Genomic DNA, 27537 nt, shown 5'->3' with positions numbered 1-27537 from the left:
TAATGATAGAGAAAATTCCTTTTTTTTCCCCAAATGTTCATCCTTCGAATTCAAGAATTGAGTAATTTTTAATTGACAAACAATCGATTTCTATGACTGAGAAATGCAAATATCAAGGGATAGTCATATCAGATGATGCTCCTGTTACTTTATCTTAGATTTTTCTGACTCATCTTTTATAAAATGACCATGGGGATTAAATACTTCACTAGTTGCAGCTAAAGAATTTTTAAGTTTAATGGAGGGGCAAAGACAATTCTTTTTCACTACCAATTTCTCTCCACTGATATCTCATTTGATTGTGTGGAGTATAATGAAGGCATATTTAAGAGGCCAAATCATTTCTTATACTGCCAATATTAAGAAGAAGATTAATAAGGAAAGGTTGGAGTTAATTAACCAGATCAAACAAATTGATCTATTAACGGCCCAAAGTAAAAATCCAGATTTATATAAAAGAAGAGTAGAATTTAAAACTAAATTTGACCTTCTCACAACTTACCCTATTGAACAGCAACTGATGAGGAGTAGGTGTTACTTTTAATGTTCATGGAGAAAAAACAGGTAAACTATTGGTTGGACAGTTAAAAGGACTATCAGCTAAAAGGCAAATTAATAAGATTCAGAGAAATTATGGAACAATGACTACAGATCTTTAAGGAATTATATTCTAAATGCTATACTTTAGAATTTGATAATGACATTACCTCTATGTCAGATTTGTTAGACCATTTGAATCTATCAACTATTTCACAGGATAAACATGCAAGCCTCAAAGCTCCTATTTCTCAAGTGGTATTATTTCTTCTTGGAAATCTGGTAAAGCCCCAGCTGAATTTTATAAATCTTTTTCTTAATTTCTTGTACCTTATCTAAGCTATGTGTTGGATTAATTTAGGGATGGAATACTTCATTATTCTTTTAATGAAGCAAGTATATCTCTTATTTGGATTAAAGGGAAGGAACCGACTAAATGTGCTTCTTATAGATCTATTTCATCACTTAATGTCGATGTGAACATTTTATCTATGTTTTACCATTAATTACCAATACTGACCAGACAGATTTATTAAAAATCATCACTCATATTACAATATACATCAGTTACTGAATATTTATACTTTCAATGACTGAATGTGTTTTATTGTTGGATGCCGAAAAAAGACTTGATCAGATTGAATATATGCTTGCATTTTTAAATAATTTAATTTCAGTCCAAATTTTATAAAGTGGATTAAACTAATGTATTTATGCACAAGTGCTTCAATACATTCAAATGTGCAACAATCTTTTTTTTTTTGGCTTTACAGGTTACCCGTTAAGCTCTCTGCTTTTCAGTCTTAGTTTAGAATATCTAGTGGTTGTTTTGCAGGACAGAGAAGAATATAGTGGTATTTTTAGAAAGGGAACTGAACATAAAGTTTCCTTATATGCATATGATCTCTTGTTTATTTCCAGCCCTGAGATTTGTTTACCAACCACACTATTGCTGTTGGTCAACTTAGACAGTTATCAGGGTACGAGTAAATTTTCATAATTACAACCCATTAAAGGATCTTGAGCAGTTTATGCTAATTTCCCCTTCAAAATAGTTAAAAGACCAATTCAAAGATCGGGAATTACAAAGAGTTTTAAGAATTTATTAAAAGAAAAAAAATAGGGTAAATCAAGCAGACTAGTATGGACATCCTTGTGTAAGACAATGAATGGACATATTAATGCAACGAGAATTAACATTTTACCTTTTTTTGTATCTGTTCAAATCTTTACCCATTTTTTCCAACAACTTAATTTGACTCATTATATTAGATTATTTCTTCATATATATGGAAGGCAAACAGACCATATAAATAAGGCTTATTTTCAAAGAACCAAAAAGAATGGAGGTTTGTCTCTTCCAAACTTTAGATATTATTATTGGGCAGTTCACATACAAAAGGTAATACTGTTATTACTCTTTGATACTTTAGATGAAATGAAAGACAATATGATAATGAGATGTAGATCAAGGATATGGGAACAATTTAGAAAATTCTTTGGTTTTCTTAATATGGCAGCCCTATTATTAAGAATCATCTTTTTCAACTTTCTAAGTTGGATGTAGGTTTTGGTGAGTGGATCAGATTGGGTGTCAAAAGTTTTAGAGATTTGTTTATTCAAGGCAAGTTTGCTTATTTTGAACAATTAACAGTTAATTTTTTCTTCCCGATGGGCAATTTTTTAGATATTTACAAATCAGACATTTTGCTCAGTCCAAACTTCCTAATTTTCCTTGAGTTCCCAAAACCAATTTTTTATTTATTTTTTGATATAAAGTTTAATCTTGGTGAATTGATACATGAACTATTTTGTAACTGCGTAACAATACACCCTTCTCACTGTAGTAACTGTAGTGCACCACTTTATGATATGTGTGTGTGTGTGTGTGTGTGTGTGTGTGTGAGAGAGAGAGAGAGAAAAAAACAGTTTCCTGAGATGGTGGAAGGCATGAGTAAGAAATGTCTTTTTGGTTAATGAAATCTTGCATCCCCATGTTATTTAAGAAACCACCCAAATAACTCAAGAGACTTAATATGGTGGCAGTGGTAGAAGAGAACAAGAATGAAGACAGACAATTGATTGTAAGTCACTGAAATATGAAAGGAAGAAGAGAAAAAACATTACTGGGAAAACCATTACAGCAGTACACCCAGTGATGGACTAAGAGGTGGGAGACTGAAGACTTTGTGGAATTATTTAAAAAGTTTCAGCAGAAGTGCAATTTAGCAGTCAATAGCTATTTTAAAAATGCAACAGCAGAGAAGAAGGTCAGTTATCTACTTCTCTGGTCAGGGGAGCGAGGCCTTGACTTATTTAATAGCTAGGAGCTTATAGAGGTGGAGAAAAATGATCCAGAGCAGATATTTGCCAAGATTGCTTCTCACCTTGAACCCATGTCTAATCATACAATTAAATGCTATGGATTTTAAGGCTTAATGCAAGAGACTAATGAAACTGTTGATAATTTGCTCATGAGACTAAAAATTGTTGCTGCAAAATGCAGATAAGGATATAGAGGAAAGTTTAGTTGATCAACTGATACGGGGGTGTGCCCATCCTAAAGTGCAAGAGTCTCTTATAGGGAAGGATAGCTTGAAATTGGCTGAAGATATAGACACAGTCAGTGCCATTGAAGCCACAAGGCCTCAAGTGTAATCCCTCTCTATCCAGTCCCATTCACAGCAAAGAGAAGGAAGGGTTGATGCTCTAAAGAACACAATCAAAAAAGTGGAAACACCCAAGACCTGCAGAAGGTGTCACAGACAACATCCCCTCGATGACTGAAACATATTTCCCGCATACGGTTTTGAATGTAGAGCCTGTGGTAAAGCAAACCACTGGGCAAAGATGTGCAAGTCTGGTATGAAAGAAACAATAATACCAGTGAAGAAAAATGACAAGCAGAAGATCCACCACATAAAATGATCCAGCTGTGACAGAGTATATAGATATGTTTTTGGGAGATAAATTGGGGAAAGGTTTGTTAGAGTAGGTCACATACAAACACTTTAAAACATATCTTATTTGAAATACTGCAGCTCTGATAATGCTAGACATATTGGCCCCACATCCTTTGCAAGAGCTTTGGAGAGTGCCCAAGAGACTTCACTAATATTTGTTGTTTACAAAAAGGCATCAGATGAAAGAGCCTTCTGTCTGGAAGAGAACTTGCTGTTCTCAGAGGATCATGTGGTTTGGCAAGCAGAGAGAGTCAAACAGACTTTTCAGAGAGAGAGAGAGAGATCAGTTCTACAATGTTACAGCCAGCAACAGCAGAAGGGACTGGAACAGGACAAGCTGGCTAGCTTGTGGAAAGCCCATTTGGAAGACGGGTTGTGAGTTCTTGGTTTGGCCTGGTGAAAGCCCTTGTGGTTCATGCAAGAGGAGAGGACTGGCTGTCTAATGTTTCACTTGAAATAAGAGGAAACAAAAAGGAACTCTGTGGTGACTTGAAAGAAAGAGGTTATCATCTGGAGAACCCTGAAGGGGCAAGTTTCGTTAGCAAGATACTGAAGTGGCTGATGGAAGTAAATCAGCTGTGGATATCCTGGAACAACATATCTCTCTCTGAAAAGTGACAAGAACCTTCCTGAGCGGTAATCATTTACTTTTCAAGCATCAACGCCTGGTGAACTTCATAAATGTTAAATTCTGTGCACAGTATAAGAATTGCCTGCAACCAGTGAACTTGGAGGAATGAGAAGTGAGATTGGACTGTGAACCAAAGAACTTTTCTGAACTTACACACAAATTACATACACGTGCGCATAGAATTAGAAGGGGGTTAAGTTAGGATAGTTAAGTCAATAGTGATAAGTTAAAGTGTGATTCTGTTTTCATATTTAAATATAATTAAAAGGAATTTTTGTCTTGCTGAATATCTATTTCTGCTGGGTTTATGGGTCCTCTGGGCTCGTAACACAACAATGAGGATTCGGACACCCACTTACTGCACATAGAATCCATACACCTTCTTGAGATGTCGGGTGAGATGAAAGAAGGAAGTGAGTTACACACAAGGATCCAAATACAGAGGAAAATCCAGAACAGCCTAAAATATTTAAGCTAAAGGTGAAGCTGGATATTGGATCACAAAGCAACATCCTTCCACTCAGACTCTACTGCCAGTTGTTCCCAGAGAACATAATAAAAGGGTATCTAAAATATGATGCATTGGAAATAGTAAATGTCACATTAATGGCCTATGGTGGACCCATGATCAAGTAGCTCAGGAGAGGTAAGATCCATGGCTGCCATAAGGGAAAGAACATCCTCTGTACATTCAACATGGTAGATGCAGATGGACCAGCAATTCTAGGTCTGGATATCTACTAGGAGTTTGAGTTGATCTCTGTCAATTATGAGATCCAGATGAAGAAGATATCTAAAAGGATCAACAGAGACACACCATTAGAAAACCAACCTCCAGTGACAAACAAAGCTGAGCTCATGAGCATGTACCCAGAAGGCTTTGATGATTCACTTAGATGCTTTGGAGTCTTTGAATATCACATTGTCATTGATGTAACCTACAACCCAGTAGCTCATGCTCCAAGGAAAGTACCTCCAGAGGTTAAGAAGAAGCTGGAGCAAGAACTAAAGGACATGGAAAGGATGCAAGTTGAAGCCTAAGTGACTGAGCCGACTGACTGGGTAAATTCATTGTGGTCAAAGAAAAACCAATTGCCGCTTGAGAATATGTCTGGACCCTAAAGACTTACATCAACCAATAGAAAGAGGTCACTACCCAATACCAACACTTAGAAGACATCACATTGGAACTAATAGGATCCAAAATCTTTAATAGGCTAGTTGCTAAGAATGGATACTGGAGTGTGAAACTACATAATAAATTAACCCTAACAATAATGTTCAATACTCCATTTGGTTATTACAAGTTCCTGCAACTAAGTTTCAGCCTAAAGGTGAGCCAGGATATGTTCTAAATGAAGATCGTTAAGACCTACAGAGGGTGTAAAGGTGCTGTTGGCTTTGCAGGCGACATCCAAGATTTTGGCAGAGATGGAAAAGCTCATGTTCTTCATTTACATGAGGCCATGGAGAGAACATGAGGAGCTGGAATTAAACTTAATGCACACATTATAAAAGAGAAGGAATGCCAATTCTTTGGAATGGTGTACACTCATGATAGGGTAAAGCCAAGCCCAGGGAAGGTTAAAACCATTGGTGAGATGGAGCATCCAAAGAACAGAAAGGAACTCAGAAGTTTCCTTGGGTTGGTCCAATACACGAGTTCCTTCATACCACATGTCAGACTACACAGTTGCTGAATGAAGATGTGGAATTTCAGTGGTTACCCTCACATCAGAGAAATTTTGACCAGCTAAAATAAATAATATGCAGAGAAGTGGAGTTGAGATACTATGATAGAGAAAAAGCCCTCACTCTGCAAGTTGATGTATCTAACAGAGGCCTTGGTGCAGCATTAGTACAAGAAGGAAAACCAATAGGTTTTGCCTCGAAAGCACTAACCACAACAGAGACCAGATATGCCAATATTGAGAGAGAGCTGTTGGCGGTCGCATACAGATGGGAGAAGTTTCACAGATTTCAGTACGGAAGAAAGTTTATAGTGGAAAATGATCATCGCCCACTGGGACACATCCAGAGAAAGAACCTGAACAAGGCACCAGCTAGACTCAAGTTTCACTGGAAAGAAAGTGATGAAGAACACTTTTCTTTATCCTGAGATGGAGGGATGTTATATAGTCATGATAATATGAAGTATTTTGTAACTGTGTAGGTATACACTTTTCTCACTATAGTAACTGTAATGCACCACTGTGTGGTGTATGTATATGTATTTGAGTGGGTGTGAACAGTTTCCTAAGATGGTGGAATGCATTAGTAAGTAATGCATTTTCTGTTAATGAAATTTTGCATCTCTACGTTATTTAAGAAGCCTCCCAAGTAACTCATGAGACATAACCATTTTTGTTAACCTGATGGGTTTTAAAGTGGGTTTAGGGAATGCAATCAGGAATGAATGGGAAAAATATTTGAATATCTCTATTTCAGATGAAGATTGGGATACTACCCTTGACTTGATTTTGTGCACGACATTGTTTATTGCAATTCAAAGGGTATATAGAATACATTTGTCTAAAGTTAAATGATCCCATTTTTATTTTTACATTAATCCAATATGTGGCAGATATAGAATTTATGGGGCATCACTGATCCATATGGTTTGGGATTGTCCATAACCAAAATATTTTTGGGAACAATTTTTCAAACACTACCAGAGATTCTCAGGATCAAATTGGATCTCTGTCCTTGTATTGCATTGTTTGGTTATTCTCAACAGGAAAATATTTATTTGAATTTAATTCAAAAAAGTGTTGTAGCTTTTACTTAATTGATAGACAGATGAGAAATTTTGATTAAATGAAAAGATATTTCACCATCTTCTCATATGCAATGGATACAGGATATTATGTCTTGCTTGAGTTTGGAGAAAATTAGATATAACATTAAAGAGATTGTGATTGAATTTGACAAGATATGGGGCCCATTTTTGAACTATTATCATGGCTTGAATGCTCTGTGGGGTCTTTGAAAAGGGTCACTTGCCTTTTGTGTGGAGGCCAAAACTCGATCCTTTACTTACTTTTTGCTGGTGACTATGTTTATTGGGAAGGGTAGGATTAGTATGGGGGGGGGGGGGGGCTTTCTTTTTTTTTATTATCTTTCCTTGATTTCTATTTTATTTTTTTCTTTCCCTTCTTTCTTTACATTTAGAAGAGATCACTTTATTTAGATATTTTACCAGGAATTTATTTCAGTAATAGAATGTGAACTGAAGTTTTTCCAAATGAATTTCTACTAGATACTAGGAGACAGAAAAAAATGAAAATTATGGGCCTATTAACCTGACATCAGTGGTTAGGAAGGTATTAGTGACGATTATCAAGGACGTGGTTATGAAATACCTAAATTTGCATGACGGGATAGATCCAAGTCTGCCTGTCCAACCTATTAGAATTTTCTGAAGGAATCTCAGGTAGGTCGGACAATGGGGAGGCTGTGGATGTTGTGCATTTGGATTTTTAGAAGGCTTTTGATAAGGTGCCACATGTGAGGCTGCTTAATAAAATGAGAGCCTATGGAATTACAGGGACAATATTAGATTGGATAGCAAATTGGCTGATAAGCAGGAAACAAAGGGTCGAAATAAAGGGATCCTGTTCAGGTTGGCTGCCAGGAACAAGTGGTGTTCCACAGGGGTCGGTCTTGGGGCAGCTACTGTTTACAATTTATATTAATGATTTGGATAGTGGATTGAATGGTTTTGTGGCCATATTTGCAGATGACACCAAGATAGGTGGTGGACAGGAAGTGTTGAAGAAACCAAAAAATTGCAGAAGGATAGAGACAGATTGGGGGACTGGGTAAAAAAAAAGGCAGATGAGATACAATGTTGAGAAATGTATGGTCCTGTAGCGGCAGCTACTCTGCTCCTGCAATAACACACACAACCAGAGGGTTGAGCTCAGTGAGCAGACTAGTTTATTGCCAGCTGCTGGGTTGTACTTGTACTCCTTGCCCAGACATGTCTGAGAACCATGCTGGAGGGCGCTGACATCACCCGGGCATCACGTGGTCCCCCAGCGTGGGCTTCTGAGCACTTTTGGCAGTGGAAATAAACAGGCAGAGTTCTATTTGGATGGGGGAGTGGGAGATTTCAAACCTCAGAAGTGCAAAGGGATGTGCAGGGAAACCTAAAAGTTAATGACCAGGTTAGATCAGTAGTAAAGAAAGTGTTGGCATTCATTTCAACAGGAATACTGTATAAGAGTAAAGAGGTGTTGATGAGGGTGTATGGGGCACTGGTGAGATCTCATTTGGAGTACTATGTGCAGTTTTGCGCCCCTATCTTAGAAAGGATGCGATGTTGTGGAAGAGAGTGCAGAGATTTACTAGGATGATTCCTGGAATAAAAGGGCTAATGTATGAGGAATTGTATTCATTGGTGTATAAAAGAATGAGAGGGGATCTCATTTCTTTTTTTAACTTTATTTATTTGTTCAAAAAACAAATAATATGACATATACAACAATTAACCATAAACATGAACACTATTTTTTATATATATGTAAAAAAGAGAAAAGAAAAGAACCCCCCCCCCCCCCCCGCCTTCAGCCAACTCTCCTAAGGAGAGCCATAAAGAAAGAAAAAAGAAAACAAAATAAAGAAAAATTAAATATACATGTTAAGATCTAATCAATGTAAATTGAAATGTAAATATTCTGAATATAACAACCATTTATTAATTAAAAAATTATAATTATCACATGAAACATACGTAATTTTTGCCATTATTAAACAATATTTCATCTCATTATGCCATCTATTAATATCAATCATATTTGTATCTTTCCGTGTACTAGCAATACATTTTTTTGCTATGCATAAAGCTAAATATACAAAAGCAAGCTGAAACTTATCTAATCCCAAGCCTTTCAAAGGTTGCAAACTACCCAATAAAAATACTGTTGGATCTAAAACTATTTTAATCTTATACAGATATTCTAGAAACGATTGAAATTTCTTCCAAAAAGATTGTATATGTATACATGACCAAACGGCATGAAAAAATGTTCCAACTGCATCACCACATCTAAAACACAAGTCTGATTCATGAAAACCATACTTTTTAAATTTTTCAGGTGTTAAATATAATTGATGTAAAAAATTACAGTTAATCATTGCATAATGTGCATTTATCAATCTAATTACACTGTCATAACAAATATCTAACCAATCATCTACGGAAAAAATAAAACCAGTATCCGCTTCCCATTTGCTTTTAGATCTATCCCAACCCTTTTTATCCATACCATCCTGTAATATTTGATACATAGATGAAATATAACCCTTCTCTGGTACCTTCATAAGAAAAGTCTCAAATTTAGTCATTTCAGGTAAAATCATATCTCTACCAAACATACATCTTACCAAAGATCGAATTTGATAATGTAGAAACAAAGAATTCTTATCAATACCAAAACCGAGGGGATCTCATTGAAACATTTTGAATTTTGCAAGGTTTTCAGTATGTTTCCCTTGGTGAGTGAATCAAGGAAAAGAGGGCACAGTCTTAAAATTATCATCCATTGAAAACAGATGAGAAAAATACTTCTTTAGTCAGAGAGTCATAGATTTGTGGAACTCATTGCCGCATACATTAGTGGAGGCCCGATCACTGAAAGAGTTTAAGGAGGAGCTTAATTAGTACCTAATTGTTCGGGGCATCACGGAATATTGGGAAAAGGCTGACAATTGGAACTAGGTGTGAGTATAGTTCAGCTTGGGGTAGAGTTGCAAAATTGACTCGATGGGCCAAGCGGCCTATCTTGTGATCTTGTGATATAAATATTGTATAAAATATAGTGTATAAATTGCTTATGTTTCATGTTATGTATTTTATTAAGATCTACGATTATTGTTTGTTCAGTATATGGCATGTAATATTTCTCTCTTCCAAACCAATGAAAAATATACTAAAAAAAAGAAAAACTTGCCCAAGGTATACAGCCACTTCCATACAGAACTGGAATGTCTATAGCAGAAAGTCCCTATGCCACCAGCTTTGCCAAAATCAGTAAGATTGTCCAAGATGATTTATCGTGCTGTTCAGTTCCCTGAACAAATTCATAATGGTTTGAAAAGCCACCTTCAACTTCAGCATCAACATCTCAACCGTTCTCCACCCTATCCTCTTCAGCAGTTTATTTTGCCCGCTTTCTATTACCATCACAACCATTTCATTCCAGCAGGCCAATGTTATGAATTAAACTACATGAGATTACTTTTTAGAAAGTCTTTTTAAACCATGATCTTTTCTGTTTCATTGCAGAATATAGTACATTCACTCATGACTTGGACTATGATAGCATAGGGAAGTACAACCAGCAAAGTGTAATAAGAAAGTAAACATACATATGTTTTCAGTGAAATCTAATTGGTGTAAAATTTGCCTTAAGAACATCTCCCAGGATTAATCTCTCAAATCAGCAATTTTCTGTATTTATTATTTATGATTTTTTTGAGCCATCCATATTTTTCCCCTGCCATCACACAGACAGATGATGCATAAATTTTCCACTTTCAAAACAACCTTTTTATGCAAGGTCCCTGGAGTGCTGCGCACTTGTCGAATTGTACTACACTAAGAATCCTCAGAAACACTAGAGAAAATAATTAGTCAGAAAAATTTAAAGTCAAAATTGATGAAAATCTATTAGTCGATTTAGCTATACTTGCCCAAAGGTCCAGTAAATGAGCTATATCAAAGCAGCAGTATGTTCCATATGGTCTCCAAAATTCCATAACAAGTCATATTATACAATTACTACTACTGATCCGCAGGGGGAAAATGGGTAGGGTATTGATCATTGACCATGAATTCCAATTCCCTTCATAGAGGCTGGTTGAATAGCAGTGAATTTCTGTACATACTTTATTTATAATGACTTGATAATATTGTATCAAAGAATTGGAACAGAGCCAGTGTATGGTTGATTTCACAGCTGTCCATGCGCAGCAAACAAAATAAATTCATTTAGAATTTATTAAATGTCAAAAATGCAGTTTATCACTAAAACGTAAACAATTTCTTATCATAAAAGCAGAGCAAATTCTCCAGAGCAATACATTGAATGAAGGATGGTCACATAAAACAAATGTCCATAAAATCAAACTCAGATCTATCTGAAATCCACGTTATCTTATCTGCTGAAAAATTCATTTGAACATATAAGTGACTTACCACCAGTGGCTACTGTAATCTCTCTAAGAAAATGGCCATAGAATGGGAAATCGAAAGACAAATTCACCCTCTATATAAGGCAATCGAAAACATTATGTCAATGCAATAAATAACATACATTTTTTCAAAATAACTAGCTTTACTAAGTCTCAATTAGATAATTTTACTAGGCTATGTACAAAAGATGCTATAGCTGGAGCAGGGTGACAATATATTTGGCTGATTAAGAGGAGAATTTTAATAATGATATTGAGACTGAGTCACACAATGCAGACACAGGGCCTTAAGCACATTAGGTCTATGGCAATCATCAAACTTCCATGTACACTAAACAGTGGTTTTCAAACTCTTTCCCCCCCCCCCCCACCACTAAACTCACATTCCATCTTAAGTATTCCCTATGCCATAAGTGCTCTGTAATTAGTAAGGGATTGCTTAAGGTGGTATGTGAGTGGGAAGGGAAGGTTGAGAACCAATGTTTTAATTGTACCTCATTGACTTATGTGCACGGTTTCATAACGCCAAAGGAAATGGGCCAATGACAATTTTTCTCAAGCAAACTATTTCAGTAATTACTGGGTCAAGAGCAGTGATTTTCAACCTTCCCTTCCCACATACCACCTTAAGCAAATCCTTACTAATCACAGAGCACTTATGGCAAAGGGTTTGCTTAAGGTGGAAAGTGAGTTTAGGGGAAACAGTTTGAAAACCATTACACTCATATAATATTAAACATGCTATTTTATTCTCCCCATTTTCCCATCAACCTGCTCAGATTTGCCCACTCATCAAAACACTGAGCAATTTACACTAGTAATTAACTAACTAATCCATGCAACTTTTGGGTGTGGAAGGAAAGCAGAGCACTCAGAGGAAACCCATACAGTCACGCGGAGAACATACAAACTCCACACAGACAGAACCTGAGGACAGGAGTGAATCTGGGTCTCTGGCACTGAAAGAGAGTATCTCTACGAGCTCTGCCACTGTGTGCCGAATTTGCTTTAAAATATACAACTCCTGGTTACTCTGAAGTCTGGTTTGTGCCAAATATATGACTGCAAAAATTGAACCCTTTCCTCTTCTCCATCATTTCCAAGTTATCAAAATATGAATCCAAATCTCAAGCTTGCCAACTTGTCACATCGTTTCCCATCCCCAAACCCTTTATTTTTCACCAAGTTTTAAGTCAGCACCTCTAACTTTGACTCTATTCCTTTTGAACATAGCCCATTAATGGTCTGTTCACCCAATATACTTGCTCTGTTATTCAAGGAGAACAAGTATAGTGGGCCAATGGACTATGTTCAAGAGAAATGAAGTCAATGTTAGAGCTGCTGACTGACGATTCAGTGAAAAATAAAGCAAGTGAGGATGGGGAGAGATATAACATTTGATCTGTGAACCAATTCCACACCTTTTTCTGCACATTGCTTTATATATTTAGCTATCTAAAATCTGTCATTCTGTTCATTTGCTAATCAATTTGTTTTTCGGAGTACTTTTCAAGAGGGAAACAATGCAGTCAACAAGGATCAGTCCAATTTGTTAATCAGCTAAGTTTGTTTATTTTATAGAGTGCACTTACTGCTGCTTGGCGGTGGGTATTTGATAAGATCCCATGAATCTTCACTTTATCTTTTTCCATTTGTTCCATGTTTACCCATAATTCCCGAGTTACAGCATCTCCTGGCCCATAGGTTCTCGATGTGTAGTAATTATGGTCTGTGTTTTCCTACAAATATATGAAAAAGAATGATGTACATTTTAATAACATTAAAACCAAGCATTATCCATCTTCCAGATATGCTGCATCTCTTCACTGTCAAGGCAGAGAAAATATTCAGAATAATTTGAACCAAAGTTGATTAGTGGAGGAAAGATATGCATTTTAAGTTGAACCTCATCATTTTCTGAATATGCCCCACAATCAGTGAATTGGTTCTGACATTGGCAAATGTGGGCTTTTTAAAATTCTTTACAGAAAATGGGCATTTCTATTAAAACTGGTGTTAATTGTCCATCTACATAAGGCTATTATGATGAAAGCTGTAAGATTTAAATAATGAAGGATTTTGGATAATCTAGACATTTGGTAATGTTGGGACGATTCTCACTTTCCTTCAAATTGAGCCATGGGATCTTTGATATCAATTAAATCTTTTCAATTTCTCACAAACAAAATCTCCCCAACCATACAGCGCTCACTCAACATTAACTTAGTGCTGACCTCCAATTTCCTGGAATGAGGCTTGAACCCACAATTTAGTGATCTTGGGTCAAAATTTCAAACAAACCCAAGTCCTTAATGAAACATAGCTAAATATGAAATTATTATTGGAATGGTTTATCACAGCTGGAAATATTATAAATGCTGTTGGCAGTCCCATCTCAATGGAAAATTTTGTAAGCACATAAGAGAACAGAGAAAATTAGGACTGTGTGAATCACGAAGGTTTGTGTTTGTGAGTTTGAATCTGATTGAAGAGATTAAACTTGTTTGCCAGGAAAAGGAGTATACTGTACATTTAAGAAGTGATAATATGTTCATCATGACTGTTCATCAAGTCTGAAAGGGCATCATCCTGAAATGTTAATTGTTCCTCTCTTCTCAAGCACATTCTTAACTGCTGAGTATTTCCAACATTTTCTATTTCACCGCACATTTTAGCATTTTAGTACTTTAATAGGGAAAAGCAGGTTAGACACGGAGCTGTAAAATGTAAGGAGTGATTGGATTTGATAATAGGCTTACTTGAGGGGATAACTGATGGTTGAAATTTTGAAATATTAATCAACATAAAAGTGCACATTTTCATTAAAAATGATTAAAAAATAAGTAGGTGAGTATTGTTATCCAGTTTTCACTGCAGTCTTTTTATAGATGTATGTACAAAGCAGGAACAAAACATTATGTACAATGTAAATGAGAGTAAAAATAGCAGAAATTAAAGTTATAGTTACATGCCAACGTCTGAAACAGCATAGCACAGGCCCTTTAGTTCAATGCATCCATGCTAGCCAAAGTGCCATTCTGGGCTAGTTTAATTTGCATGCATTTGGTCCACATCCTTCTAAACCCTTTCCATCCATAAATTTGTCCAAGCTTCTTCTGAATATCAGAAATGTGCCAGGTTCTACCACTTCCTCTGGCAGCTCATTCCAGGAACATGCCAGCCTCTGAGTGGAAAAGTTACTTTGCAGACCTTCTTAAATCTCTCCCCTCTCATGTTCAAAAATCTGCTCTCAAGTTATAGAATCATCTATCCTGAGAAAAAAAGATTGTGAACATTCAACGTATCGACAGCCATCTTGATTCTAAGAGCATAGAACTATCAAACACTACAGCACAGAAACAGGCCTTTTGGCCCTTCTGATCTGTGGCCCTCTAACCTCCATCCAGACAATATCCCTCTATACCCCTCCTATCCATGTACCACATTTTTCTTAAATTTAAAATTTGGCCTACAATTACCAAATTCAGCTGGCATCTCATTCCACACTCTTTGTGGGAAGTAAATTGCCTCTAATTTTCCCTTTAATCTTTTCTCCTTTCATAATTAGCCCATGTCTTCTAGTTTAATTTTTTACCTCACTTAACCTCAGTGGAAAAAGACTGCTTGCATTTACTCCATCTACACCCATCATCATTTTGCATACCTCTACCAAATCTCCCTTCAGGAAATAAAGTTCTAATCTCTTTAACCTTTCCTGTAACTCAGTTCAAGTCATGGCAACATCCTAGTAAATCTCTGCTGCACTATTTCAATCATATTAACGTCATTCCTTTAGTTAGGTGAGCAAAATTGTGCACAATACTCTAAATTTGGCCTATCTATAGATTATCCCTCATCATCCTACTGTTACAAGATCAAACCAGCAACCACAAAGAAGGCATATCACACAGGGTAAAGATGAACAATTACTTTATTAACAAAAAAAATTCACCTTCAAACTTTAATTCAAAATCCTCCCTTTTATAACAATGGCCACTGGTTACTATGCAAATTTCTATAACAGTGTAAAACTAATAAATACCCCAGCCTAAATATAACATATGTAATTAAAATCTAAGTTATATTTCCAACCAGCCCACAGAAAAAAACTTAGACACAAAATAAACACAAAACACACAAGACTCACAAAACTTCGATCTCAACTGAAGCAAAGATCATAAACAAAATTCAGTTTGTTTGGTAAACTGAAGCCAAAAGATCTTTGAGAGAGAGAGCACAAAATTCAAAGTTGTCTTCTTGTGTTGCTTGCAGAGAGAGGAACAATGGCTTGGTCCGGATCCTTCTGGCTGCCTTCAGAATGTTCATCCCTTTCTGAAATCCCAACATTCTAAACTGTCTTCCAGACAATGACTCATGTTTTGGGCCTTCTTCGCCTCCACAACACCACCCAGAGGTGGTTTATCATCCAAGTCCAGAAATTTCTAGATCATTTTCTGCACATGCTCATTCCGTCTCCCACTCTCTTAGCAGTCCACCTTCACCTTGGCTCTCTAAGGCAAACTGTCACTTTTCAACACAAAACCACACAACACATAAGCCAATACACAACACAAAACTCTGTAACATACCCTCTTAGGAATAAAGACCCAGCCTAACCAGCTTCATTTTATAATCCAAACCCTCTAATACTATCAACATCCTGTTGACTCTCCTCTGCACTGCTTACAATTTATCCACACGCTGAGCAACCCGAACTGTACATAGTATAGTCTCAGCAATGCCTTATGCAGTTGAATCATGAGATCACAACTTTTGTACTCTGTACTTCTCCCACTTTGTCCACACAAGGTATGGTTCTTCTTTCAAAGAATTATTCAGCTGTACCCAAGGTCCATAACACACCTCAGGGCTTGTGGTTCCCTGAATTGTCCTTGCTTCATTTTTTAAATAATGACACTGTGGTGAGTCTTGAGGTTATAGCTTGGAAATAAGACACATACAACAAGGAGTGCAGTCCACACTGATATAATGAACTGGCTGCTCTCACTTATATAGTCAGGTTGAGCCTGGCTGCCATGTGACTGATAGGCACGGCCCATGTTCCTTCAGGCTCTGATCGGCGACTGGCAGGATTGGCCTGTTTTGCTGAAGTGATTTGTGCCGCCGTGGGCGCCCTTTCATGATCCGTCGCCGGCGATGGACTGGCAGAGTCCATTTTGCAGCAGCCTATCGGAACAAGGCCGCTGATGCCTCGTGCAGCCTGCTCAATTGCCGTGTTCGAATGGCATCTTCTGATTCGGCCAGCAGTGATGACCGCGGGCTGCCACAACACCATATTAATTATCTCCCGGCCTGCCGGCACTTCACCTGAGTCCAAAGATAGTTGTAAATATCCCTGCAATTTCTTCCCTCGCGGTATGTCAAAATCTGAATTTATGAAATTCATCAGATCCTGGAGGTTTGTCCACTCTGGTACCCTCCAAGACAGACAATACCTGCTCCCTAGTACGCCCTTTACTGTCCAGAAGCTCACACCTCATTTCCTTCAGTTTCATGACTTCCACAATCTTTTCCGCAGTCATGACCGATAAACAATATTAATTTAAAATCTCACCTATTTTCTGTGGCTCCACACAAAGACAGCCATGTTAACCTTTAATGGATCCTAGGCGACACTTTTATTGTTAATATAGCGATTAAACACAATTAAATTATGCAAAAGTGGCCAGGATAATCACAGGATAATAATACAAAAATAAAAAATCTTGGTTTTCTTAATAAAAAAGAGTCAATTTGTACTGTTCTATGCGGAGCACAAGACCACACTGAGGCTCTGCTTCAGCTCCATTAAGCTGGATTGATTGCTCTTTAAGTGAATATTAAAAGGCAACTGGGTCTACATTAAAAGTGATAGAAGCAACAAATGCTGCAATTACCATCCAAAATTTATCAACCAGAGCAATGTGCACTTGGAATAACTACATGATCCTTATCCTTGTGTGGTGTTGCGGATATTCTTCAACAATGTTATTGAGCAAAAATCAAAGAATGTTATTAATGCCACAGCAGCTCCATGAATATTTGCGACACACTCGGTGGAATAAACGATGAATTGTAACCTGAAAATAGCCCTCACATTCCAAGTACAGTGAAATGTATTTTTAAATTCCTGATCAAACTGCCCTTCAACACTGAAGATTCGCAGGGTTGTACAATTTAATACTTAAGCTGTGCACATCCTCACTACATCATCCTCTAAATTTGGAAACACCATCTCTATTCTTTGACATTACATGCACATGAAACTTCCTCTCAGAATCAAAAGCACCAGAGAACTTGAATGTTCAGGTATTTTATTCTCTTTTAATTTTAGATTTCTAGCATCAACAGTTCTTTTTGAGCACTTGAGCGAGTCATTAAATTTGAAGATCTTGCATTGTTGGCTGTGAATTTTTTTGTCGCTGAGTTTGCTGCTGTGAAATTGCAAGGAAGCAGTTTCAACATAAATCACCCAGCTGGGAATTGAAAACTCAGTGTAAACACCAGCCAATTGTACCTCATATTGAAATCATGAAGTGACAAATTTAATATCAGAAATGTGACAATTGTAATAGACCATGTTCAAGATAACTCTGACAGGCTTGTAAGAAGAATTTAAGTACGCAATGAGAAAATGTATCAGCAGAGATGGAGTGTTGATTGATCGAAAATAAAATGATGTTGGCTAATGCTGCTTGGCCTACTGTTCTGCCATGCACCAATGCGCAGAGTCCATTTTGTCCTTGAACATACAAAATTCTTCAAATGTGGCCTCGTGGGTAGATTTCTGACACTGGAGAAGAATTTTCCAGCTTTCTTTCCCTATTGACTGTTGGAATCAATGCCAGATATCTCTGTACATTTCCTTCTGCTCCCAAACCATTCCAAGGCTAATGAATTTACAATGCAGCAAAGCATCAAGTGCTCAGTTTATATAGGGGCAGACGATTCAGTCGGCACAGCATTATGGGCTGAAGAACCTCTGCTGTGGTGCAGATTTCTATGCTCTTGGTTCTAACATAACTTAGACTTGGCTACAATGAACAGAATCATGAAGTTTTTGTGAAGGTAAAAGAGTGCTTATTTTAGTAAGGAAGATTGCACATGACTTCAGGAAACGTTGATGGTTGAGATAATGCAAGCTAATGTGGTTACATTAAATTAACACATTTAAGCAAGAAATGAGAGACAATACTCTGTGAAAAATAAAATTACAGAAATATATGGGGAAGCAATAAAAGACGACATGAAGTAAAAGATCCTGGAAAGCATTTGAGGAATCAAAGAATCTGCTTCTCCCAAGATCAGCACATTGTATCTTGAGTTAATTGTATAATTTTAGGAAAAGAACTGAATGTCTCGCCTGGGACACTGGTTCAAGTTTGTTGTCACATGTTCCAAGGTGCAATGGGAATGTTTGTTCTGTGAGCAGTCCAGCAAGATATCCAATGCATAGTGCAGCAGGTATGTAAGACACAGGACAGAAGTGCATGACAAGGAGGTATGAAATAGTACAGAGAAAAGATAACATAATTTTGCTCATATAATGTTCAGGCAAGATTTTGAAAACAGCGAATCTGGTGCTGAATGATCTCATACTCATGACTAATCTTCCCAAACAAAAAAAATTGTGCGTGCCTCTCTCTGTTTAAACTGCAAATGTTACTCTGCTTTCACTGAAGGGCTAGTGGCTTCACATTTGGAAGCACGCACAATTTTTTTTTTGTTTGAGAAGATTATTCATGAGTATGAGATCATTCAGCACCAGATTCACTGTTATCAAAATCTTGCCTGAACATACCGAGGCAAGGGTTTCATGAAGTGAACACGTAGAAATAGACACGATGAATCTGCTGTCTTTTCAAAGAGACAGCTGAAATGGCTAAATTATTCAAAACCACTTTTTTTTTTGGTGTTCCTCCTATTCATGAGAACACAAGCAGCCTTCCTTCTCCAAAGGATTGTTACTTCATTTCAATCCTATGTGACTTACAGGATGGTCAAGCACTTTCTTCTGGTTTCAAAATGTCTCAGTTTCAGTAATATGTTCTCTGCAAATGCCTTTACTGACGTGACATGATATCATCTCTTCCCAAAGTATGAGTGTATATGACTCTGAATTGTTGAAAGATCACAAGATAAAGGAAAAGGAGTAGGCCATGTGACCCCCACCCTGCACCCCGCAACTCCACCCTCAGCTAAACCATTCTCACATCTAGCTCCAATTTCTGGCCATTTCCCCATAACCCTTGACACCTGACTAATTTATACCTATCACTCTCCTCCTTTAAACTCCCCCAAAGATCAGACCTCCACAGCATTTAGTTTTGTTTGTTTTATTTATATAGCACATTTAAAACAGATGTATCTGGCAACGAATTCCACAAATCCACAACCCTCTGGCTAAAGAAATTTCTCCTCATCTGTTTTAAATGGGTACCTTCTAATTCGAAGACTCTGCCTTTTTATTTTACCTGAATTCATTCACCAAGGGAAACATCTTATTCACATCTACTCTGTCCAATCCTTTCAACATTCAAAATGAGTCTGTGAGATTCCCTCTCATTCTTCTATACTCAAATGAACACAGTCCAAGAGCCAATAAATTTTCATCATATGTTAGCCCTTGCATCCCAGGAATCATCCTGGTTAATCTTCTCTGTACTCTCTCCAACATCATTGCATCCTTCCTAAGGTAAGGGCCCAAAACTGCACACATTGCTCCAAATGAGGATCATTGAGCCTCATCAACATCTTCTTACACTTATACACTATTCCTCTTGAATGAATGCCAGCATAGCATTCTCTTCCTTTACTAATGATCCAACCTGGTGGTTAACCTTTAGGACCCCAAATCCCTTTGCACTTTTGAATTTTGAATTTTCTGCCCATCCAAGTAATAATCTGCCTGTTTATTTCCTCTTCCAAAAAAGTACATTTCTCAACATTGGATCTCACCTGCCATTTCTTTGCCCACTCTGCTAAACTGTCCAAGTCTCTCTGCAACCTTTCAGATTCTTTAACACTTCCTATTCCTCGACCCATCTTGGTGTCATCTGCAAATTTAGCTACAAAACCTTTTAATCCAAAATCTAAATCATCGATATTCATTGTAAAAAGGAGCGGCCCCTGTGGAACCCTACTAATAACCAACAACCAACCAGAACAGGATCCTTTTATTCTACCCTTTGCTTTCTGCCTATCAGCCAATGCTTCACTCAATCTAATATATTTCCTGCAATTCTATGGGCTCTGAGGCACCTTATCGAAGGCCTTTTGAAAATCCAAAGGCACAATATCCACAGCCTCTCCCTTGTCCATCCTACTTGAGATTTCCTCAAAAAATTCCAATAGGTTGGTCAAGCAGGATCATGAAGCTATGCTGGCTTGGACCTATCAGGTCATGCACCTCAAGGTATTTTATAACCTCGTCCTTGAGGATCGACTCCAATAACTTTCCAACCACCAATGTCAGACTAATAGGCCGATAATTTCCTTTTCTCTGCAGTCTGCTAGGACCAGCCAACAAAATGGGGGTGTGTGTGTACACAGATGATTCTGAGCAAACACCTATTTTTCTTAGTTTTCAATGGAGAAAAATCATAAGACTTTTATGACCATTTATAGTTTTGAATTAGCAATCATACCATCTCTTTAAGCCAACAGGTTTCCAGCACAACAATGAATAAGCAGACAAAAGTCTCCCAAGATCTACCAGCTGCTATTTCAAAGGATTCTCTGAGTATTTAATGTGTGTCTGTGTGCCCCTGAATCCAACCAGAAAAATAACTTTACAAATAAATATATATTTTATAACTAAAGATTAATAATAACACAATTCTGTCACACCCTGTAACTCAGTTCCTCAAGTCCCAGCCACAGTGTAATCAATCTCTTGAAGAAGGGCTAAGGCCCAAAATGTTGGTTACATATCTTTACCTCCTATTGATGCTGTGAGACGTGCTCAGTTCATCCAGCATTTTTGTGGATTTTTTTTTACAGTAAAAGCACTCTTTTAATCTTATTATTGATATCTTTCCTGTTGCTTTGTTGCCAAAACTGCACACAATACTTCAAATTTCACCAATGTCTCTTACAACATTACAATAACATCCCAACTCTTGTGATCATTACTTTGATTTATGAAAGCCAATGTGCCAAAGCTTTCTTTGTGACCCCATGACGCCACATTAAGGGAATTAGTACCTGTAATCCCAGATCCCTCTGTTCTACCGGACTCCTCAGTGCCCTACCATTTTCTGTGTATTTTGTGTACGTGACAAAATGGTGTGCATGGTTAAATTAAATCTTAATTAATGCACTGAACCAAGATTTGACAAAGGTCCAGAGTTCTCAAATGACAAAATGGTGTGCATGGTTACATTAAATCTTAATTAATGTACTGAACCAAGATTTGTCAGAGTTCTCAAATGACCGTTTCCTCAATTTCTTTCACTTTGGCTGTCTCTTTGCATATACCCTTTGATTGGCTGAACAATGAGGGAAGACGCACTTCACAGCAATCACGGAACTTTCTCAGCTAATACTATTGCACTTCCCTGCAACTGTGCTTTGACAAAACTCTGATGGAAACATGCCCTTGATATTTAATACTAACCAGGACAGTAGTAGATATCCCCGAACCCATATTTTTCAGCCCTTCACTTCCCGATGTTATGGAGCCGCTGTAAGCTGAAGGCATCATGAATGCATTCTTAAAATTTAACTTTGCCTGACAGGTGCACATTGATAGATTATGTGAAACAACATGGGTATGAAAGAGGCAAAATGTTGATTACAAGCTTCTGCACAGAATACATCTGCCTAAGATTATCTAGTTATTTGGCAACTCTGGATTGTCACTGATCCCCAAAGGTTTTGATGCATTAGTTCTATAATTAACATAGTTATCCAACTAACAGCTGGGGCGATCAAAGGAACCATAACTGAATTAATTAGCTCTTCGCTGTTTTACTGCACCAGGCTCCGTTCACTTGGAGGTGGAATGGCTTAGTCTCCATTCAAGTGTGAAAGAGATAAAGAATATACACAAGCGAGAAGTACGATGTGCCGATCACATGTCAACAAACAGGTGCTTTAAAATTGCCTTAGTTATATATTGCTCTGGAATGTGAAAAGCATATTTACTTTACTAATTTGTAATTATTAAAACTCATAATGAAAAGTGATTATACTAATGAAGAAATAACAAATATACAGGTTCAATATTTTTCTTTCATCTATTTAATGTTTAAGAGGCTTTGATTACTATGTAATACAAGTAAGCAAAATACATTAAAAAAAACTATTGAATTTAATGGAAGCTGTGATTCAGAAGGTTCAATCATTTTAAATACTGAACTCAGAAATGTTGAATGTGCATCAATTGCTGTGTGCTTGTACATCGAATAATCAACAAGGAATTGCTTGCTTGAAGTGAATTGTTGTATAATTACATGTTTAAAGGTTGCTGCATGTACTATACACTTGAGAAATACACAAAGATTTGATCTGAACTGCTCAAGAATCAATTGTGACAAGCTGAAATGTTATACCCCATTTCGCTTCCCACAGATGCTGCTCTGCTTCCTGCATTTTATGTCTTTAAATCAAGAGACGCCCAGCCTATTGTGCCAATTTGATTGAAGGAAATTAAAGTTGTGGGCAATAGGGCATATGGCAAGGCTTTGGGAGGAATGGGAAGTTAGATTTGGATGGTAATAAGTGGTGACAGTGGTCATGGGTGGGTTCTTTGGATGAGAAATGAAGATGACAGTTTTGGAGTGAGAGAAAATTTTTAGAACAATAAGATTTAAAATATTTTCAAACAATGTGTTGTTAATTCGATTGAACCATTTGTGCTGCTTCTGTACATGCTCCAAGGGAGGTTAGTATAGAGATTGTAGTGTTTGCACTATGTGTGCATGGAGAAGAATGACCAAAGTCATGGAAAAGGAGACTGGCTTATTGCTCTAGCTGTCGCGCTTATATGATCCCAAGGTGCTGGCATCATCGGAGCACAGTCCTGGGATTGGCCGGTGTTCCCACCAGAGTTTCCCATCTTGCTGCCATGTGGGATGAAAGCCGGTGTCACCCACAGGTCTGTGCACACAACATGACACCCCCCCCCGAAACGGCGATTATGCCATTGTCCGTAGCCTTGGGTGTTCTGTCCCCGCATCATGGCGGAGGAGTGGAGACTGCCTTGTTACAGTCCAGATATGCCAGTTTCAGGTGGTCAAAGTTAAAAGTCTCCTCCTTACCGCTAATGTCGAGGATGAAGGTGGAGCTGTTATTCCTGACAACCCTGTAGGGCCCCTGGTGGGGTTGTTGAAGGGCCAGCTAGTGTGTGTGCGCCTTCTCACAAATACGTACTGAGAAGTCTTTAAGCCACTGAGAACGTTATGTTTGAGCTAGCCATGTGGTGGGACTTGCTGTGGGACCAGGGACCCCAGTTTTCGCTGCAATTTCTCGAGCGATGCTGTGGGATCTTCCAGGTGTATGCCAAGAATGATCAAGGGAGCACCATAGACCATCTCTGCCGCTGAGGCATTGAAGTGGTACAAATACCCAACAGGACCCAAGGAAGTTTGTCCACCCAGTTGGGACCCTTGAACCGGGCCATCAAGGCTGCCTTGAGGAAAACATTAGAGTATTTTTGGAAAAATTGTTTAAGATTAAATTACCATTGGACCCATTCATTTTTTGCTGGGTTATATGCATCTTTAACTGGTTTGAGGTTAGACAAGTTTCAGATGGCTTTTGTTCGTTTAGCATTGGTGGTAGCGAGGAAATATATTGTGATTACATGGAAAGATAATGTAGAATTAAATATAGCTTTTGGCATAATGAGTTAAGATCCTGTATTTATATGGAGAAAATAACATATAATTTGCATGATAATTATTCCTTTTTAGTTGAAATGTGGTCACCTTATTTGGAATGTATGGGTTTAGAAATACCTTGTTTTTTTTTATTGTTTTTGCACTACGAGTCATATCAATAACAACATCCACAAATGATCAACAATATACAGTGACATTTTTCCCTTTTCCCCCACTTCCTCTCTCCCCCCTTCAATATATTTTTTATTATAATTTTGAGATATCACACATCCTATGTATGTAATTAACTGGTATATGTTTTTTTTGCTCCCCTTGCGGGGTTTGCTGAGGGTGGGTGGTTTTGTTCATTTTAGTTTATTTTGTTATTTTCTTTATGTATTTTTAAATTCTAAATAAAGTTTTTTTTTTAAAAAAGCTGCCTTGAGGTGTTTCTGAAAGTGTTGGCCTGAGGTTGATGCATTGTAATATGGTGGAGCTGTGTCCCCAGGAAGTTAGCCAGTGCTGCCCAGAGCCCAGAGGTGAATTTTGCCCTCCCCACCCCCGTCCAAGGTTAGATGCTCTAGAACCCCAAATCTGGACACCCATGCCCTCTGGTTTTATGTTTGAGGTGTGAGGGTGGGTGGAGCCGAAGGGGACCTGAAGGGCAAATTCTTTCACTTTGAGGGTAATGCACCAATGGAAATAACTGCCAGAAGAAGTGAGCGGGGAGGGCACAATTCAGCTTTAAAGATATTTTGACATGAATGTGAATGGGAAAGTTTATGCAGGATCTCAGCCAAATGCAGGCAAAATGAGACTAGTTTATGTAGGGAACTTGGATCAGCATGGACAAGTTAAGCCAAAGTGCTTATTTTTCTACCGTAAAAGCCATGTCTCTGACGTTGAATTATGCTATATCAGAAAATAGACTTTCTTCTATGTCAAAAACTTAATGCAGATATAAGTGCATGTATTGCAACCTATGACAGAATATAGGAAACAGAAACAGAAATTGGCTACTGAGCTTCTTGTGGCTCGTCTATCATTCAATACATTCACAGATCATCTTTCACTTTAGCATAATTTTTCTGATCGTCATTCATGACTTGATACCCTTCATTACAAAAAATCCATAGATATCTTCGTAGCATTTCAAAACATTGAAGGGAAAGGCAATTAACATAATAAAATATCCCCTAATACCAAATCAAATGAACAAAAAATAAACACATATTGACACAGAGATGGTAGGAAGTATTTTGTTTTGCCCACAGTGGAGATGTAGGAAGCCAATGGTTTTAGGGATAATCAGAGGGGCTCAGAGGAAGTAGTTTTTAACTGTGAAAGTGGTTAGAATCTGGGAACACTATCTGTGAGGATGGTAAGACAGAGAGTCTCGCATTGTTTTTGATGTAGCTAATGTTAAGTTTAAGTTGTCACAAAATATCATATTCAATGAGAGTGCTCAAGGATAAAGAAGACTAGAGACTGTGATGAAAAATGGGATTAGTACTGATAGGACCTTCATAGTCAGTACGACATGATGGGCCAAATGGCCTGTTTCTGCCTCGTGTGACTGATTTCCAACTTCTTCACTCCATAGTGATTTCCACATTAATATTACACAGCATATTTAGAAAGCTATTCTGCCCAATTAAACCCCAAACCCCATACTGTTGTTGGAGGGAAGGAAGAACTCTGAGCACCTGGTGAAAACCCACACAGGTCATGGGAAGAGCGTATAAACTCCTTGCAGACAGTGCCAAATTCAAACCTAGTTTGATAGCTCTGCAATAGCATCAAGCTCACAGCTATGCTAACTGTTATAACTGGTTAACATGCCCTCTATAAAATGTCATATAATCTTTTACATTCCTAAAAAGGAAGATATAGCCAAAAGTCTCCAACATTTCACCACTCCATCGTTATGATACAGAAAGATTTGAGCAACATACACCCAGTGTACTCTGCCTCAATTCCACAAATGTTCTGTCCAATCCATTAATTTTATTTTCTATTTCATGGAACTAAGGACTTCTGATTTGACCTTGGTGTAATCCTTCATTCTGTGCCACTCTTTGCTACTTTGATTAAGAGTAGCATTGCAGTCTATTTAATTGGGATATTCCAAAGCACACTAAATAGAGAGAGATAAGCATCTCCATTATTTCCCATTTATTATAAATTAGCATACAAAATACTTGCACAAATAAAAGAATCTGCAAACAATTGAAACCGAAGCTATAGTTCTGCAGTGGCATTTTATTTTTTAAGATTGATGGCAAGAAAGAATCACATCTGAAGCACATTTCAAGGTCAGAATCAATTCAATAGCATTAACATGAACTCATTTATTTGAAATGTTTCAGAGTAGTTTTCAATAATGAGCTTTTTCTAAGGAAACAAACCTTAAAGAACCAGTAAAATTATTTACTGGAGCAGTTGGACTACAGTGGAAAATTTGAATTTAGTACTGGATTATGATTTCCCATTCCATTTAAAAAAAATAAAGAAAAGTGAATGACTTGAAGGTTCTTTCTTTTTGTAAAGAACCCAGTTAGGAGATATTTGATATACAGTACACAATCCTTTATCCATTCATCTAAAATCCAGAAAGCTCCAAAATCTGGTAAGCGGGAAGAGAGGCAGCTGGGCGGCCGGCGCTTGGGGGAGGCGGCCGGGCGGCTGAGGGACCGGTGCTTGGGAGAGGCAGCCGGGTGGCCGGCGCTTGGGGGAGGCAGCCAAGGGACCGGCGCTTGGGGGAGGCAGCTGAGGGACCGGCGCTTGGGGGAGGCGGCCAAGGGACCGGCGCTTGGGGGAGGTGGCCAGGCAACTGGAAGGGTGTGGGAGTGGACACGACAGCACAATTCAGGTGGGCTTTCCGAAATCCGGAACATACTGTCCCCCAAGGGTTCCGGATAAAGGATCATGTACCTGTAATGGTAAGAGCGTATATCACCAGAGAAGCTAAACATTTATTACATCTCTTCAGGAAAATAAAATGTAATCCTCATGAACATAACATTTAACAACCATTTTAAACAGGTGGCCTGCACATATATTCCTCTTTACTAATGTCCTATCAGGTCATGCACCTCAAGGTTTATGATGAAATACATGCCATGAGTTATTCCAGAGGTGTAGAAAAATAATGAAGATTTAAAAAAATATTTGTATTAATTTTAATACATGATTTCTATCTGATCACATAATTCAATCCAATTCACAATATATACATAACATAAATCATAATTATCAGGCAACATATCTTGCTCAAAACCTTAGATTCTAATGTTAAACTAAAAATAATAAGATAGATATAAGAATCCCATATAGGGATTATAAATTTTCATCCTATTCTATAATGTAATCATTATTATCCTGG

The 27537-nt window shown here is 37.6% G+C and overlaps 1 protein-coding gene across 3 annotated transcripts in view; it reads right to left on the bottom strand.

The window, feature by feature from the left end:
• Positions 1-27537, bottom strand: part of LOC138751829 (plexin domain-containing protein 2-like) — a 558229-nt gene that overhangs the window by 275598 nt on the left and 255094 nt on the right. For all 3 annotated transcript variants that reach the window (XM_069914669.1, XM_069914668.1, XM_069914670.1), the window contains exons 3-4: positions 12921-13067; positions 11333-11402 (exon numbers count right to left, since the gene is read on the bottom strand). In XM_069914669.1, coding sequence (XP_069770770.1) covers positions 11333-11402; positions 12921-13067 — 217 coding nt within the window. The remainder of the gene's footprint in view (positions 1-11332; positions 11403-12920; positions 13068-27537) is intronic.

This window comes from Narcine bancroftii, chromosome 1, assembly GCF_036971445.1.
Source record: "Narcine bancroftii isolate sNarBan1 chromosome 1, sNarBan1.hap1, whole genome shotgun sequence".
NCBI lineage: Eukaryota > Metazoa > Chordata > Chondrichthyes > Torpediniformes > Narcinidae > Narcine > Narcine bancroftii.
Note: the sequence above shows the minus strand (reverse complement) of the source record. Positions and strands in the feature narration are given on the sequence as shown.